Raw genomic sequence first — 18,470 nt, 5'->3', positions numbered from 1 at the left:
GAGGCCAGCTCTGCCGGAGAAGCGCCCAGTGCCTGTCCCTGCCTGTGGGGACAGGACAGCACACAGCAGGAGTATGAGCTGCCAGAGCACTCGGTCCTTACAGCAACACCTGCGCTCAGCAGGAGAGTGTGGAAACAGAAAGAGAATAAGTCTGAAAAGAGCAAGGCTGGTGCTCCCTGACAGTGCTGCTGTGCTGAGACCCTTTCCCCTCCACCTCTGCTCACAGGCACAGCCCTGCAGCTCCAGAGCAGGTCCCAAAGGAAGGATCTTGGGCAAACAAGTCGCTAGAAGATTCTTTCTTTTGTTTAAAGACACAGAGAGCACTGGTCCTCTTTTACAATGTCTGTGGGATTCACAAATTAAGGTAGATGCATAATTACAAACAGCAAAAATGATGACACTTCTTTGTGGACAGCATTATACAAAGAAAACCAATACCAAAATCACAAACCAAAACTAACAAAAGCTACAGAAGATGGGCTTCCCCTGTAACAAGTTACATTCTGAGTGGTTTCCAAAACAAGACGGAAGAAGTTTATTGCTTCTGAAAATCATCTGGTCATCAGTTTCCACAGGGCATCCTTGAGCTCCTGGTTCCTCATGCTGTAGATGAGGGGGTTCACTGCTGGAGGCACCACGGAGTACAGCACAGCCATCACCAGGTCTAGAACATGGGAAGAGAGGGAGGGGGGCTTCAGGTAGGCAAACACGGCAGTGCTGAGAAACAGGGAGACCACGGCCAGGTGAGGGAGGCACGTGGAAAAGGCTTTGTGCCGTCCCTGCTCAGAGGGGATCCTCAGCACGGCCCTGAAGATCTGCACATAGGACAGCACAATGAAAACAAAACAACCAAAGCCTAAACAGACACTGACCACAAGAAGCCCAACTTCCCTGAGGGAGTCTGAGCCTGAGCAGGAGAGCTTGAGGATCTGGGGGATTTCACAGAAGAACTGGTCCAGGGCATTGCCCTGGCAGAGGGGCAGGGAAAATGTATTGGCCGTGTGCAGCAGAGCATGGAGAAACCCACTGCCCCAGGCAGCTGCTGCCATGTGGACACAAGCTCTGCTGCCCAGGAGGGTCCCGTAGTGCAGGGGTTTGCAGATGGCAACGTAGCGGTCATAGGACATGACAGTGAGAAGGGAAAACTCTGCTGCAGCACTGAATAAGAAACAAAAAACCTGTGCAGCACATCCCAAGTAGGAGATGGCCCTGGTGTCCCACAGGGAATTATCCATGGATTTGGGAAGAGTAGTAGAGATAGAACCCAGGTCCAGAACAGAGAGGTTGAGGAGGAAGAAGTACATGGGGGTGTGGAGGCGGTGGTCACAGGCGATGGCGGTGATGATGAGGCCGTTGGCCAGGAGGGCAGCCAGGTAGATGCCCAGGAAGAGCCCGAAGTGCAAGAGCTGCAGCTCCCGTGTGTCTGCGAATGCCAGGAGGAGGAACTGGGTGATGGAGCTGCTGTTGGACATTTGCTCTTTCTTAGCATGGGGGCCTTGTCCAAAGGAGGAAAAAAACAGGAAAAAAATTAGGACAGACGCCTTATAGCAAAGACAGTCTGCTTTTCTGTGTGTTTTTGATTTTCTACCATCACGTCCGGTAACTGTTCTTTTTAGGGGAAGAAATCCTTATTTTTATGACTGAAAATGTGGAAAATGTGGAGTCTTAAGACAGGACAGGACACAGGGCTCTAATCTCTGTGGTTTAGTGCAAAGCCAGGAGAGCTGCAGTGTCCATCAGTCTTTTTTCCATCTGCCCTGCGCTTCTGCTTGTGCTGCCTTGAAGATGACTTCACACACAAATTCCTCTTAAAAAACAAACCCAAACAAATAACTGAACTCATATGGGAACAGCGGAGCACTGTTTGAACGGACAAATATACAAATTCTTCTCTTTCCCAAACCAGAGTTAGAGCTGTGATGGAGAGAGCAGGACACAACCCCTCACAGAGACAATCAAAGGACTCTGCGAGGACAGTGCCCGACCCCCAGGGAAAGGCTCAGCCCTCCCTAGGATCCCACAGGAGAGCTCTGCCTTTCTGGGGGCAGCTGGCAAGCCCAGCAGGACAGGCAAAGCAGAGAGTCTGGGGTCCCGGAGACGAGGTGTTCTGAGGGGAGAGTCAGCTCATTGCCCACCAAAGAACACCCAGAAGACGTCTCCAGTGAAGGACCAACAGAGAGATGCCTGAACGCCCCCTCCCCAGTGCGTGTTGGCAGTTTCCCCCAGCCCTTGCCCATGTCTCTGCTGCCTGGAGCTGCCCCTGCCAGGAGCTGCTGCTCTGTGCCCACGTCTCCTCCCTGTCCCTGCTCCCACAGCCCATCCCACCCGCTGGGGGCTCAGCTCTGCCCTGCAGACCCCTCCTGGCAGCAGGGCACTGCCCAGGGCCATCTCCCTCTTTGTGGCTCCTCAGGAGGAGAGGAGAGAAAGCCTGATGCTGGAAGCAAAGGTGCTGCTGGTGCTGTGTGTAGGGAGAGGAGGGGCTGAAGGCACTTTGTGAGCTTTCTGGCAGATCTGCTGATCCCTCAGTGGAACAGTGACAGCTCCTTTCCCTCAGGAGACAGCTGAGAGCACAGACCCTGCAATGTCTTCATCTTCCAGGCAGCCCCTGCCTTGTCTTTCCTCTGTAAATGCTGCCTCTGCCAGTGCTCTGGGGGAGATCTGCAGCTGTGGGCAGCCCTGACCCACACAGCACACACTCGAAAAAGAGCCAAAGGACCCTGCCCTGAGGGGAGTCTCTCCTTTTCCCCACAGCTTCTCCCCACAGACGCTCGGGGGGGAACTCCTTGGGCAGGCTGAGAGCTGACCCTGGCAAGCAGCAGAGTCCCTGCCCCGGCACACAGAGCCCTGGGCTGCAGGGACCCTGCTCTCAAGGACAGCCCTGGGCACCCCTGCCTGCACACCCACCTGTCTTCAAAACCCTGCCACAGTCCCTCGCAGAAGGCAGCCCTCCTTCCTTGTCGCTGCGATGGTGCAGCAGGGCATCCCTGCTCGGAAGCACGGCCTCCTTCTCCACACCAGAGAAGCCAGGAGAGAACGAGCTCAGAGCTCTCCTCCCACTCCCAGCTGCCTTTATCCTCTCTGTGCCTGGCTCCTCTCGGGTGCCTGCAGGCAGTGCCCTCAGCCCTGCTGCGCTTGGCAGAGGAGCTGCTCCTGGGCAGAGCTGTCTCTCTGCAGCGCTGCCCGCTTGCCATCAGCTCCCTCCATGCCAGGAGCCCAGCCCAGCTCAGCAGCAGAGGACCAGCCCAAGGCAGCCCTTTCTCTGCCCCCTCGGGGCTCCCTCCAGCTGTCCCTGGGGCTCCAGGGGATCCTGCTGGGAAACAGGATGAAGTCACCACTGATGTTCCCTCCCTCAGCTGGGCAGAGACACTTCTTTCCTGCAGTTGCATTTCTCAATTAGACAGATATAAGTCCAAGAATACCTTTTTTGTTTCATTCTTTAATAGGACGCTCAGGCAGTGCTGGGGAAGAATCCGCTTTAACTGTTCTGAGAAAAGCGATTCAGCCAAGTCAATGGAGGGTCCTCATCCTGGGCTTGGAGGCCTCTGGGCTAAAAGAGGAGCATGCCACAAACCCAGTGGAGGTGGGATTCCTCTTGTCTCCCTTCAGATGTGCCCCAAATAGGCTCCTGTATGTGAGCTCCTTGTCTCAGCTCCCTTGCTAAGGAATGGAGATGGAGGGCAGGAGTCAGATGTGCTGACACAGACACCTGGGGACACATTTGGTGCCAGAGGTGACCAAGATGCATGCTGGTCACCGCAAGCTCTAATGCAACAGTTCATAGAGACAGGGCAGTATCTGGGGGCATCTTCTTGGAGGCTGGTCAGAAAATATTTTGGCCAGCTTCGATGAGAGGAGACGACCACACATAGGACAAGTGAACCTGTAACTCTTCCTTATGTCCAGGGCAGCCCATGGAGGGACTCAGCTGACCAAACGGAGTCATGTGGCACAGGGAAAGACAAGTCTCTCTCATTGTGGTAATTGTCTTATGTGCCTAACTTTATTCAGGGCAGCTGAATCTTACTTAATTGACACATTCAGGCCTGTGGTGCTGTGGGAGGTGCCAGGGCTCTCCAGCACAACTGCACGCAGCTGACATGGACAGCACAGGTCCTGTACAGGAGCCCCGTCCCCATCCAGACCAGCTGTGGGACAGGCATCCCCCAGGGCATCTCAGAGAGAGACGCTGCCTTTGGGCCACTGACTGAATCCCACCACTGCAGTGACGCAAGGGCTGTCCCTTCTCTTTACGGTAGATGCCGGGCAGGGCATGAATACCAAGCACATCACACCAGGGTCTCCACACGTGTTCCTTCACTCTCACACTCTGCTGGTTCTTCTCTCCTCCAGAGTTTAACCATCCCCTTGATGATACAGTCATGGATCAGGCCAATGATTTTCACCGTGGACCTCAATCACAGGATTTCCACACTCAAGGACATTGTCAACATCATCTCTTCCTTCCTGAGATCAGCTTCCCCTCCAGCACAGGCCCTCAGGGCTGCAGAGACACAACAGACAGCAAAGCCCTCTCCTGCTCAGACTGACTGCTGAGCTCTGTTTCTCTCTGGCCCGTCGGAAAGCAGGGTTTGTTCTCTTTGAGAGAACCTCATTTCTTCTTCACACGACTATCTCCCATCCACTCCAGCATGTCTCTGCTCTGAAGCAAAGCCTTTGCACAACTGAGGTCTTGAGGTCTTGGAAGAAGGTTTTCCCACTGCAATTATGCTCTCAGCCCAAATGTGCCAGAGCTGAGGTGCTGCAGCCCAGACATGCCCCTGATGCCCTCAGCCTGGGGCACAGAGAGGAGGAGCTGGAGCTGTGTGTGCAACCTCTTCCTTCCACTTGGAGGGAAGAACAGCTGAGGGGTGTTGGGACAGCTCACATGCCTGGGCTGCTGTGATGGGTGGGCTCAGGAGATCAGGAGGCCAGGAAGGTCAGGAGGGGTTTGCCCTCAGTGTGAAGGATCTGCTGAGATGTGTGGAGCTCCTCTATGGAATGAATTAGCTGGGTGAGCCCCTGTGGGTGAGTGTCAGAGGAGAGACTAATAAGGGTGACATTGTGGTGGGAGACAAAGAACCTATTGAAGTCCCCTTGTAGACTTTAATTGTCCTGGCTTTCAGTGGAGGGGAACCACAGCAGCATGCAAACAGTCCTGGATGTTTCTGGAAGGTCTTGGTCAAGGCCCAGCTGCCAGGGTGGTCTACAATGCTGATGCCCATCTGAATCTTGCACTCTTAAAGAAGGAAGAGCTGGACAAGGATGTGAAAACCAGTGTCAACCTTGGCTGTCGTGACCATGAAACAGTGGGGTCTCACCTGGGAAATAGTGGCGTCTCCCCATGGGGAAGCTCCATAGGAAAAGGAAGCATATGAGAGGGCGATGAAGAATTAAAGGAGAAATTGAGAAATAAGGGAGGTTTTAGAAAAGCCAGAGCTCCCCTGGACTTCAAGGGCACAAGGATGGGGAGGTACAGAACAGTTAATGAAGTTGAGGAACAGTTAAGGAAGTAAATGAAAATTATTGACCACCACAGAAGTGCGTCACCAGTGTTGAGTAGAGAGGAAGGATCGCTTCCCGCGACCTGCTGGCACCGCTCTCCCTAACGCACCCAGGAGGCTGTCGGCCTGCTTTGCTGCAAGGGCACACTGCTGGCTCTCGGTCAGCTGCTTGTCTATCAGAACACAAAGGTCCTTCTATGCCAAAGTGTTGAGAAGCTCTCAGTCACTCAGCCCCCAACCTGTACTGGTGCAGGGGACTATCTCTCCCTGGGTCCAGGGCTTGCTTTTCCCTTTGCTGAACTTTGTGAGGACCTTCTCTGCCCAGTTTTGGGCATGCCAATGATTTTCGCAGTCTGCCTGAATCAAAGGATGTCAACACCATGGACATTTTCAACTAATGGAAATGTTGTTTTCTCATATGAAAACCAGTGCCAGCCTTGGCTGTTGTGACCATGAAATAGTGGGGTCTCACCTCCCAAGGAGGAGGAGAATAGAAGAATGCAGATGACAGACCTCAGAGGAGCAGACTTTGGCCTAGTCTTCTGACTTTTTGGGGGGGAGCCCATGTGAGCAGCACAGAAGGGCAGCAGAGGGTCTGCAGTACAGTGGTCTGCAAGGACAGCGTCTTTCAAGTACGAGAGTGTGGTCATACCCATAGTCAGGACAACAGGCAGAGCTACCAGAAGAAGAGCTGGGGGAAACAAGACACTCATGGGGAAGCCCCAGAGAAAAAAGGAAGCATGAAGAGGTGGATGCAAGGATGAAAACAAAGGAGGAATTGAGGAATATGGTTGGTTTTAGAAAAGCCAAAGGTCCCGTAGAGTTGACACTTGCAAGGGATTTGAAGGGCACAACAATGAGCAGTTACTCCTTCAGGAACAGCTAAAGAATAAACAAAGATAATGTGTGGTCATGGCTGAATTTGCAGAGAGTAGGTGTAGATAGGTACGAGGTACTCTTGGCCTGCGTCTTCACCAGCAAGGTCTCCCAGTTCCGTGTGCCTAAGAGGCAGAACCCCATGCGAAATCCAGCAGTGGAGGCAGATCAAGTCAGGGGCTACATGGGTAAGGTCAACCTTTGGTAGTCCATTGGACCAGACAGGATGAATCCAAGGATGTTGAGAGACCAGGCTGATGTCAGAGCAGGGCTGCTCTGATCCGTTTTGGATCACTTTGCGTGGCTGGGCAGCAGCTCTGTGGAAATGGCCCAGGGGCTCCTTGAGTTTTATCAGGCCAAACAAGAGCCAGCAGCAAAGGCGGCCAACAGCATCTGAGGCTGTATGAGCAGGAGCACAGCCAGGAGAAGTGATTGTCCTGCTCTGCTCAGCACCTTTTACACCACACCCTGCCCAGTGACAGTGAGCCAATGGCAAACAGGAGCCAGCTCACTGGAGGGCCACTAAGGTGGTAGCCCTTCCATTGTCCTTCAAGTGTTTGTGTGATTTCCCTAACAACAGCAGCATATACCACAACAAAAAAACATTAAAGCAACAACATCATTGATCGGCCTAAATATAAATACCTGCCCTGGAGCAGTCTACATCTGTGGTAGCCCCTCTGGGCAATGACAATGGAACCAAAGAATCAGCATCGCAGAACAGTAGGGGTTGGAAGGTTTGAAGAGGTAAGGTCTGTTCAGAGGATGTTTAGACTTCTGTGACACTGACTGTGAAAACATTCATGAGAGGCCTTTACCCTATTTACAGCCACTAACCTGAAGCCCTACCACCACCTCTAAGTGAAGGTAGTAGGGTAGCAAACACCGAGGGAGATGGGCAAGACAAATTGTAGCAGGGCTGAGTAGAGAGGAAGGATCACCTCCACCGACCTGCTGGCAGTGCTCTTCCTAGTGCAGCCCAGAAAGCCATTGGCCACCTTTGCTGCAGAGGTGCAAAGCCTGGAGAAGAGAAGGCTTTGGGGAGACCTAATATCAGCCTTCCCACATCTTCTTGGCTAGCATCAAGAAAATGCAGACGGGCTCTTCACTGTTGTGTGTGATGGGAGGATGAGGGCCAATGGCATCAGCTGACACAAATGAGCAAAACATCCTCCCTGCCAAGACAGGCAAACACTGGAGGAGAGTTCCCAGAGAGCTTGTGTCATCTCCATCCTTGGAGCTTTGCAAGCCCAGTGATGGTGCCTCTGTACTGGGCACTGGTGAGGCAAGCCCAGGACATGTTTATTTTAATATATTTCACATCTGTATCTCCTATCTAAAAGAGGCTGGGCGCAATGAAGGTTGGATACGTTGGATAGATCCTGCCTTTATCTCTTTGCAGTCAAGCAATGGTCCCACCTGCTAGCACTTCCCTCCTATCGTCCCTTTTTTTGAGGTGGCCAAATCTTTATGGGGCGTACAATGGCATAACACCATGGCCCTCCAAGTGCCAAACCGTAACCGGTGTACATGTTCCCTGAGTTCATCCAGGCACCGTCTCCTTCAGGCACCCAGAAATGCAGTGCGAGAGAACATGCTTTGGGACATGTTCCTCATCTAAAGGGAAGCTAAGCAGCCTTTAGCTCCCCACCTCCTTCTCTGGACCCTTTTGAAAGATGCATGCAGCGTTTACTTTTTGCCAGATGTCAGGGAGTCCCGCCAGTCTCCAGGACCTTTCCAAGATGAGGGAGAGTGGCCTCACTGTGACATTCTCGTACTTTCCAGCACCTCTGGATGTACCCCATCCATTCCCATGTACTGGTAGTGGTTGAGTTTGCTCCAGTAGATCCTGATTTCATTCCTATCCGCCATTGGCTGTTCTTGTCCAGAGTCTTGCCTCGAGGCACAAAGCCCTGAGAGACCTTGCTGGGGAAGTCTGAGGCAAAAAAGGCATAGAGTATCTCGGAACTCTCTCTCCCTACTCCAACTCAATACAGCAGTGTCCAACTAATATCTTTGTTTTCTTCTGTAAGAATTCCTGAAGTTGGAAATCTCGTTATGATTCCCCTGAATTTACTTTCAGGTTTCAAACTGAGTTTTGATACAGGCCAGTGTTCTTCTTGGAGGATGCTGTCCTTGAAGACCAGCTGTACAGAGCTTTGCGCCACCTTCAGTGCTCCTGACCATTGGATCCCCACGAAAACTCCTCAGCGTAGGCCAAAGGCAAAAGGACCTCTGAGGTCCAGCGTTTGCAGTCTTCTGTTCTGCTTCCTCACTCCCCTGGAGTGCTGGGACCCCACTACTTCAGGGTCATGACAGCCAATCTTCACGTCTCTGACCAGCTCTTCCTGCATTGCAAGTATCACATCAAGGTTGGCATTATTTTTGTTGGCCCATCTGGCAGCTGTGCTAAGACGTTGTCCTAAGACACTCCAGAAACCACCTGGACTGTACATGCTGCTGTGCTCCTCTTTCAGAAGCTGCCAGTATCATGGCAGTCCCCAGCGAGACCCAGGCTCGTACAGCCAGACGCTTCCCTGGGATCCTTCAGAAAGACTATACCCTCTTCCTCATCCTGACTGTGGGTTCCTTATCTCCCACCATGACAGGACACTTCTACTGGCCTCTCCTCTCCCCCTCCCCCACAAAGGCTCACCAAACTCTTCACCTGCCCCAAGGAGTTGCGCCATACATCCAGTTAACGGCTTCACTTTCAGGAAACCCCACTCCTGATCCTTCCAGCCTGTCTCTCCTGAAAAGCCTGTAGCCATCCATTGCAGCACCCCAAGCTGTGTGCCTTGTCCCACCACGCCTTGGCAGTTCCTCTGTCAAAGTCAAAAAGCACAGGCTCTCTCTCAACTTGTCTCTTCCCCTGGCTGAGAGTTTTGGTGCACATCTGGGCTGTGGCACCTCAGGTGTAGCTCCAGGCCAAGCTCGGACGTCTCTTAAAGGAAACCTGGTACCAAGCATTGAAGACCTTCTGTGTGCAAAGGCTTTGCTTCACGGCAGAGACACGGTCAAGTGGATGGCACCTGGAAGCTTAAAGCTGAAATTGGATGTTGATGGTGAGCAAAGCCTGCTGTCTGCAAGAACAGAGAGAAACAGGGCTGGGAAGGGCGGCCCTGGCAAGAAAGAAGGGTTTTGTCAGTGGTGTCTCTGCAGCCCTCAAGGGCCTTTGACAAAGGTGAAGGTGATCTCCATGAATGACAAGGTGCTGCTGACAGGTCCCCCATGAGATTTTTTGGCCTGTTCCTTGACTGTATTATGAAGAGGGCGAGTAAATGTTGGGGAAGAGAAAAAACATCAGTTTGAGAGTGCAACACATGAGTGGAGACCCTGGTGTGATGTGTCTTGTGTTCTAAACTGCCTCACATCTACTGCATGGAGAAGGGAGAGACCTTGCCCCACTGCAGTGGCAATCAGTCACTTGTGTTATGAAAATTTGCAAGTGGCCCGTGCTGACCGAGCAGAGAGGCTAGGACACAAAGTACAGAGGTGCACGCGTAAATATTTAGTCATGTGCATGAGGTGTCCGAGCTCAATTGGGGTACCTCAAATGCGGTTAAACACAGGGTTCTTATGCCATTCAAGCATTCAGGTACCTTATTATTTGACTAATGACTAACTAACACACACACGGAGTACCAATTCCTAATCACAGTAAAACTGCACAAAGTAGCTATATCTCTGCAGCTCCATCAGCCATCAGCCTTCTCGCTGCTTGTCTATTGATCCAGACGTCCCCGGAGTTGGTCTATTGCTAATTACTTGTCTGTGATGCTGGACACTGGGAGAGTTTCAAAGGTGTGTAAGAGGGACGAGGATACTGGCATTATCTCGGTTCTCCAGGGGTATCTTTTATCCTTCATGGACAGCTGAATGATTCTGAGAAGTCCTTATTTTGAGGGCAGGGCTGTTCTTCTGGTCCTTGTGATGAGCTTTAACTCCTTTAACCTCCTTTAACTCACTTACCCAAGCATGATAAATCAGTACACAATGGGAGCTAGCTAGATATATATCTTAAGAAAGTCAATTCATTTTCATACGATAAAGACTGATGGGCATAAGAGTTAGGGAGGTAGATTTTGATAACCTTGGATCAGAGGATGTCTGTGGCCAGGTGGGTCCTGCAGAGAGCTTTTTGGTGGTCAAGGATCACCTCTTCGTCATCCAGAATGGTCCATGCCAACATGCAGGAAGTCATGCCAAGGTGGCAGGAGGCTGGCATGCATGAGAAAGGAGCTCTGAGTAACATCAAGCCTGAAGAGGAAGCACAGAGAAGGTGGAAGCTGGCTGCCTTCCAGCCTCCAGGGTTCCGTGGTTCTGTGCTGGAGAGGGCCATTTGTTTGTGTGTGTGTGTGCTTGTCTGTGCATGGGGGAACTGGAGGGATGAGGGAATGCCGAGGCCAGCTTCTAGAGAGATGGAGGGTCTGAGACCAGCTCCTGGCGGGATCCGTGCGGTCTATAGAGGTATCCGTGCGGTATCTATAGAGGTAGACATCTAACACTAACGCTAACTAGCATCAAACAGCCCCATCCTCATTGCCCTTTCTCCACAGACTGTGGATTGTCTTGGTCTGGAGTCTTCCCAAGGTCCCTTCCAGGATGAGAGACTGTGCATTTCTTTCCGCCACGGGTCTTCCCTTCATGATGAGGGGGAGAGCGCTCACGTTGCCCATGACCACAGAAGTAAGCAGACATAACTTTGGTCCACTCCGTTGTGGGTTTTTTGTCCCACTCAAGGCATTGACTCAATGCTGCTCATCGGGTATCTCCAAATGGCTTTCATCATATCCTGAGTTGAACTTTTGGTTTTCCTTTTTCCTCTTTCCCCTTCCCAAGTTCTTTTCTTTAACCATTGTCGTAGATTCCTCTACAAACAGCCCAGCTTCTCTTTCCCCACAGGCCCTACATTTGCTTGCTTTGTGCCCTCTCTACGGGGCACGAAGATGTTTCTAACATAGCTGTCGTGACAATTCCTCTGTTGGATAGTACAAAATTAGGAATGTCTTTAATTCCCTGTAGTGCCCTGCAACTCCTCGTGCTGTTATCTTGTGCTGATGCATCACCACAACTATGGTGAGCTGCCTGCACGCAAACATGAAGAACGAACAAAATGGATCTTCAGTCCAGGGGGACCTTGGGAAATTCTGGGAGTCAGCCAGAAGAAACTGCTTAAGTTTTACAAAGAGAAGTGGCCAGTCCTGCATCAGGGGGAAGAAAAACACCGTATTACAGTGCCAGGTGGGACGTGACAGGATGAGCAGTGACCCTGAGGAGACGGGCCCACGCATTATGAGGGACACCACATGAGGCAGTGGCGCAGGCTGACCATGAACAAGGCCAGCTGCACACAGGGATGGATTAGGAGGAGAGGGCTACCCAGACAGCTTGACTTTTCATGCCCTTTCAGTGAGCCGTGGTGTGGCCACACCTGGACGTGTCTGTCCCTCTGTGGGAATTCCTGCTGTAGACAGGTGGCGAGGAATGGGAGAGTGCCCAGAGGAGGTCTGCACATGGCCTCTGCTTGAGGCCCCACACCCCATCCTTCTGACCTCTGCCATCCCAGCACAACCCCAGGAACATGCTGTCCCTGGAGAAACACCAGCCTCTCCAGACAGCTCCAGATTCCCCTCACACAGGATGGGTGGCCTTTATGTCATCTGTGTGAAGGGCTGGGGTACGTCCCTCAGTTAAACCCACGATCTTACCTGTCACCAGACACCGACTGGTGACTCCTAAATCCAGTCCAATATCTCTAAAATGTTACAAACGGACAGTCAGCTTTTTATTCCTGGACACATGGAGGAGGAAGAAGACCTTCAGGGGTGAATTTCCTCAGGCATGTTTGGAGAAAGACCCCAGCATTAAAGCACTGCACCAGGGAGATCTTGCTTTGTTAACAGAGACTCTGTGAAAGAGGCCAGCTCTGAGCCACTGTGAAATACATTTTTAGAAGGGAACCAGGTGAAACTAAGACGTAAATGTCTCAGGTGTAGTGACACAAGTGAAACCTTTGTGTAGGAGCATAAAAACCATAAATGACAATATCAACAGCAATGATGAGAAATGTAATCATTAAAAACACAAAGCCAATAACAAAACACACAAAAAAGCAGATGGAATCAAATAGTGCGGGAGTCATTTGTGGAGAGAGGTGGAACATTTCTCCCTCTTGAAAAAAATCCATGAAATCAGATACCTAATGGCCTCCTTGAGCTCCTGGTTCCTCATGCTGTAGATGAGGGGGTTCACTGCTGGAGGCACCACGGAGTACAGCACAGCCACCACCAGGTCGAGAACTGGGGAGGAGATGGAGGGGGGCTTCAGGTAGGCAAACATGGCAGTGCTGACAAGCAGGGAGACCACGGCCAGGTGAGGGAGGCACGTGGAAAAGGCTTTGTGCCGTCCCTGCTCAGAGGGGATCCTCAGCACGGCCCTGAAGATCTGCACATAGGACAGCATGATGAAAACAAAGCACCCGAAGCCTAAACAGGCACTGACCACAAGAAGCCCAAATTCCCTGAGGGAGTCTGAGTGTGAGCAGGAGAGCTTGAGGATCTGGGGGATTTCACAGAAGAACTGGTCCAGGGCATTGCCCTGGCAGAGGGGTAGGGAAAATGTATTGGCCGTGTGCAGGAGAGCATTGAGAAACCCACTGCCCCAGGCAGCTGCTGCCATGTGGACACAAGCTCTGCTGCCCAGGAGGGTCCCGTAGTGCAGGGGTTTGCAGATGGCAACGTAGCGGTCATAGGCCATAATGGTGAGAAGACAATACTCTGCTGTGAGAAAGAAGACGAAGAACAAGAGCTGTGCAGCACATCCTGCATAGGAGATGGCCCTGGTGTCCCAGAGGGAATTGGCCATGGCTTTGGGAAGAGTGGTGGAGATGAAGCCCAGGTCAAGGAGGGAGAGGTTGAGGAGGAAGAAGTACATGGGGGTGTGGAGGCGGTGGTCACAGGCGATGGTGGTGATGATGAGGCCGTTGGCCAGGAGGGCAGCCAGGTAGATGCCCAGGAAGGTCCAGAAGTGCAAGAGCTGCAGCTCCCGCATGTCTGCAAATGCCAGGAGGAGGAACTGGGTGATGGAGCTGCCATTCGACATTTTCTTCCCCAGGGCTTGGAGACCTGTTAATGGAAAGAAAAGCAGTGAGAAGTTGGGGAAGATTTCTCTCAAACTAAAGTATTCAATTGGTCTTAGAAATCCACCAAACTGGCTCTCGCCTTTCAGGAAGACCTTTTGCAGGTCCTTTTTGTACACTCTGGTTGGTGCTGGCTGACAGTCCACCAGAGAGCGGAGATCTCTGCAGGATTCAGTCCTGCCCTACAGCCATGGGTAAAAAGGAACACGGGGTGATCTCAGATTAAACCCACTCCTGGCATCAAAGGGCTTTTCAGCATTGTCACCCGACTGCAGGGCAGAGCTCAGGGCACCTTGTTGTTGGTGTTGTTCTGTTGTAGTTTCCCCACCACACCTGAGGAATGTTTTTAAGGCAGAAATCCCTGGCATTTCTGCTGTGCTGCAAGTGAAACCTTGTGGGTCCTGCCAAGAGAGTCAGTACAGTTCTCCTGCCAAGAGAGTCAGGACAGGGAGACACAGTCAGACACTCAAGGATTTCTCCTCTTTGGTGGTTGGGCTGCTGGGAAGGACACTCAGGACTTAATACCCGGGATAGTCAGGGGTGGAGGACTCTACTGTGTGGGGAGAGGAGACCACGGAATGTCTCCAGGGAAGGCACCTGCACTGCAGGGGATGGCAGGGAGGGCCTGGAATCCCCTCTCCCATGACCTTTCCTGCAGTAGCTCCCTTTCACTCTCTGCCCATGTCTCTGCCACCCGGAGCTGTCTCTGCCTGGGGCTGTGTCATTGTCCCCAGGTCTCCTCCCTTTCAGTGCTCAGAGAACCCACCACACCTGCTGTGTGCTCAGCTCTGCCCTCAGGGCAAGTGCCTGCAAGCGCTAACAAGCAGCTTAGAAAAGTTCCTGCTAGAACCAGGGTATCGTTGCCTTCTCCAGAACGGAGAAGTAAAATCCTCTCTCTCACAACCCATCCAGCAAAGAAGGAGTGGAAAACTCCAAGCAGGGACCCTGTTTCTTTCAGGTAAATGCTGCCTCTCTGTACTTCTCCAAAAGGACCCTCTGCAAATGTCCTGGGGGTGATCTGGAGCTGGGAGGAAACACGACCCATGCAGCACCCTCACGACTGCAGAAGGACCCTGCCGTGACACGACTGGGGTCACTCCTTCCACCCACAGCTTCTCCCCGCAGCGCCATGGGGAGCTCCCCGGGCAGGCTGAGAGCTGACCCTGGCAGGCAGCAGAGTCCCTGGCCCAGCACACAGTTCCCTGGGACACGGGGACCCTGCTCTGAAGGACAGCCCTGAGCACCCCTGCACGCACACCCACCTTCACAGCCCGGCAGCCGTCCCTGGGAGAAGGCAGCCGACATGCCCTGTGCCTTTGGTGATGTGGTAGGGGTGCCCTGCTCTCGAGCACATCCTTCTCAACACCGACGGAGCCTTGAGAGCCTTCCTGACAGATCACATTAGCCATGGGCTATGCCAGCTTTAGGAGACTGCTCCAGGGAGCCTCTCTGCATTATACTGCAGCAGAGACACAGCATGCCCTGTCCCTCTGACGGTGCAGCAGGGAAGCCCTGCTCCACACGTTGTCCTTCTCCTCGAAACTAGAGAAACTGTGAGAGTGGTACTTGCAGATCCCGTAGGCTGGGGGTTGTTCCAGCTTCTGGAGATCCCTCCAGCAGCTGCAGATTCAATGCCCTGCAGCCAGAGACTGTGCAAAGGCTGTGAGGATTTCTCCCAGTGAGCTCTCAGCACTCTCCCACCCCAGGCTGCCTTTAAGATCCGCTGGCCTCACACGTCTCCCCTCGTTACCTGCAGGCAGTGCCCTCAGCCCTGCTGCCCTTTGCAGAGGAGCTGCTCCTGGGCAGAGCCGTCTCTCTGCAGCGCTGCCCGCTTGCCACGAGCTCCCTCCATGCCAGGAGCCCAGCCCAGCTCAGACGCAGAGGACCAGCCCGAGACGTCACTTTCTCTGCCTCCTCGGGGCTCCCTGGAGGTGTCCCTGTGCCTCCAGGGGAACCTGCTGGGAAAGAGACTGAAGTAATACTGTGTGGTCTCTCTTGCACCTCTGGAGAGACGCTTCTTTCCAGCCGGGTAATTTCTGCTATCAGAGAGAGCTGCGCACGAGAAAGGTCTTGTTCCTTCTGGTATGAGACAGGAAACCTGGACAGTGCCAGATCTCCTTTGCCCCCGCTGAGCGAAGGCAGTCGGCTTCGTCAACTGAGGCATCTCCTCCTTGGTTTGTAGTCCTGGGTGTGAAGTGGACTCAGCTCTCACTTAGGGCTGCCACAGTCCCACAGGAGGGGGGATTCCTCTTGCCTCTCTTCAGGTGGGCACAAAATAGGCACCTGCTGCATGGGAGCTGCTGGTCTCAGCTCCCAGCGTCATTCCTGGAGATGGAGGCCAGCAGTGAGCTCTTCAGACTCAAACACCTACTGACATTTCAGGTCTCAGACGTGGTCCAAGATACGTGCCGGTAACTGCAAGATCTAACGGAGCAGTTCATAGAGACAGGGCAGCATCTGGTGCCACCATCTTTGAGATTCATGAGGAATTCCTTTGGCCACCAGCACATGACCACATTTTGGACAAGTGAACTTTTCCCTACTCTTTCAGTCCAGGGCAGCCTTCTGAGGTAGTCAGGGGACCAGATGTACTCATTGCCATTGACCTCATCCATCTTCTCCATCAGCCGTGTATACTAGATCCCCACTGACTGTAACGGCAGATGTCTCATGGACATCCCCACATCACCTAACCTAATTCAGGGCAGCTACTCAATGGCCATGGACAGGCCTGTTGTGCTACAGGAGGTGCCAGGGCTCTCCAGCACAACTGCAGGTGGCCAGCAGGGACTGCACAGGACCTACGGGAAAGGCATCGCCTTCAGAGTGGGTGCGAGACACACACTCCAGATGCCATGTCTCATAGATTCAGTTTCTGTTGGCCGGCAACTGAATCCCACGAGGGCAATGAGGCAGGGTCTGACCCACCTCCATCCAGTCGATGCAGAGCAGTTCAGGAACAGGAAGCACATCACACTGGGATCTCCACGCATTTGCCTATTTAAGCAACACAAGGAAGTCTCCAGAATAATGACCCCAGGTCTTATTGGAGACATTAATGGCCCTGACACCACTGGAAGGGGAACACAGCAGCATGCATACTGTCCAGCAGGTTTCTGGGTCTCTTGGGACAACATCTTTGCACAGGCGCAAGGTAGGCCAACAAAGGTGTTGCTGAGTCCAGTCAATTCAGAGGGAATTCTGATCAGGGGTGTGAAAATGTCAGCCTGGGCTGTAGCGACCATGAAATAGTGGGGTCTCAGCTCCCAAGGGGAGTGAGAAAAGACTGAAGCCAGACTACAGATGCTGGCTCTCTAGAGGAGAAATGGGGATGGCTTTAGGTAAGCTAGAGCTTCCCAAGTGTAGAGCCTTGCAAGGCAAGGGTTCGAGGGCACCAAGAGGAGAGGCTGCTGCTTCAGGAACAGTTAAAGAAGAAACAAAGAGAATGAGTGGCCACTGCTGGAATTTAGTAACAGCAGGTGTAGATGAATCTGAGATTCTCTGTGTCCTTCTTGCCTTGGTCTCCTCCAGCAAGCTCTCCCAGGCCTTTGTGCCTTGAGGCAGGACTCTGGAGGGAAAAAAAACCGTGGTGAATTTGGAGAGAGTCAGGAGTTACTTGAGCAAACACAATCCTTAGCAGTCTATGGGACTGGAGGGGTGGCATCCGAGGGAGCTGAGAGGGCAGGACGATGCCACAGTAAAGCCACTCTCCATCATCATTGAAAGCATCTGGAGTTTGCGGGAACTCCCTAACAACTGGCAGCACCCAAATGCTGCAGGCACTTTCTGCTGTGACCCTGCTTTGCGTAGAATGTTGGTCTATAGAAATCTTGCAAGGTCACTTCCAGCCTGAACGGAAAGTTCCCAGAACAGGCCAACGTCTGCCACCCTGAGACCTGGAATCTGCACTCTGCTCTTCGTCCTCACTCCCTCGGGAGCTGAGACTCCACTCTTTCTTTGCTACTAGAGCCAAGGCTGACAAGGATGACACAGGTTTTCTGATCCAGGTGAGCATCGCCTTGCTTGGCCCATCTGGCAGCTGTGCTAAAAAGCTGAGGCAAAGAGCCTCCAGACACCTAAAGGAGCATTTGCACTGTGCTCTCCTGGGAATGTCAGGGGGTGCTGGGCTGACTTTTGGCTGCCAGGTGCCCACCCAGCTTCACTCCCGCTCCCCCTCCTTCTCCACTCGCCTTGCTGTCTGCAGGGCTGTTTCTCTCCCTGTGTCTCACTCCTCTCTCTTACGGTGACTGCACGCTGCTGTTTAGCCTTGCTTCAATATGCTATCACAGAGGTGCCACGAGAATTGCTTACTGGCTCAGCTTTGGGCAGTGGCATGTCCCTTTTGGAGCCAGCTGAAAGTGGCTCTCTCTCACATGGAGTCACCTCTTGATCCCTTTTCTCCTAAGCCACCTCTGCAGCCCCCTCACCCCTACCAAAACCTAGCCATGTCAACGCAATACACAGGGTCATTGATGTCCCCGGTAAGACGTTAAGTCGTTGGTGAGCCCAAGACTTCCTCAGGTTGGTTAAATAAGAGTTGGTCCCCTTCCTCTCCTTCATTATAGGTTCTTTGTGTCAGGGCAGAGATGTGCTGGACCTCAGTCGTGGCACCAGGGCCAAGCTCAGGCGTGCAACAAAGCCAGCTGTTACCAAGTGCCCAAGTACCGTGCAGGCAAAAGGTTTGCGTCAGAGCATGCTGGGGGGGATGGCAGATGGCAATGTAAAGGGGAAAGGAGGAGATCAATCCCTGCTCTCCTCAGGACGAGAGAGAAGCAGGGCTGGACTCTGCAGCCCCAGCAGGAGAGGGCTTTACTGTCTGCGGGGTCTCTGCAGCCCCAGAGGGCCTGTGGTGCAGGTGAAGCTGATCTCCAGGCAGGACAAGGGGCTTTTGCAAGTGTCCTTGGCTATGGGTATCCTGAGATCCAGGAACACTGTGCAAATCATTGCTCTGT

The 18,470-nt window shown here is 52.8% G+C and overlaps 1 protein-coding gene across 1 annotated transcript; it reads right to left on the bottom strand.

Annotated features, from left to right (window-relative positions):
* Nucleotides 1-551: 551 nt before the first annotated feature.
* On the bottom strand, nucleotides 552-1,472 carry LOC141737303 (olfactory receptor 14A16-like). Its single transcript, XM_074571983.1, has one exon. The coding sequence runs from the start codon at nucleotides 1,470-1,472 to the stop codon at nucleotides 552-554; it is 921 nt and encodes a 306-aa protein (XP_074428084.1).
* Nucleotides 1,473-18,470: the final 16,998 nt, after the last annotated feature.

The sequence above is a fragment of the Larus michahellis genome, unplaced genomic scaffold (assembly GCF_964199755.1).
Source record: "Larus michahellis unplaced genomic scaffold, bLarMic1.1 SCAFFOLD_34, whole genome shotgun sequence".
Lineage (NCBI taxonomy): Eukaryota > Metazoa > Chordata > Aves > Charadriiformes > Laridae > Larus > Larus michahellis.
The sequence above is the reverse complement of the archived record's forward strand: the minus strand, read 5'-3'. Positions and strand labels throughout refer to the sequence as shown.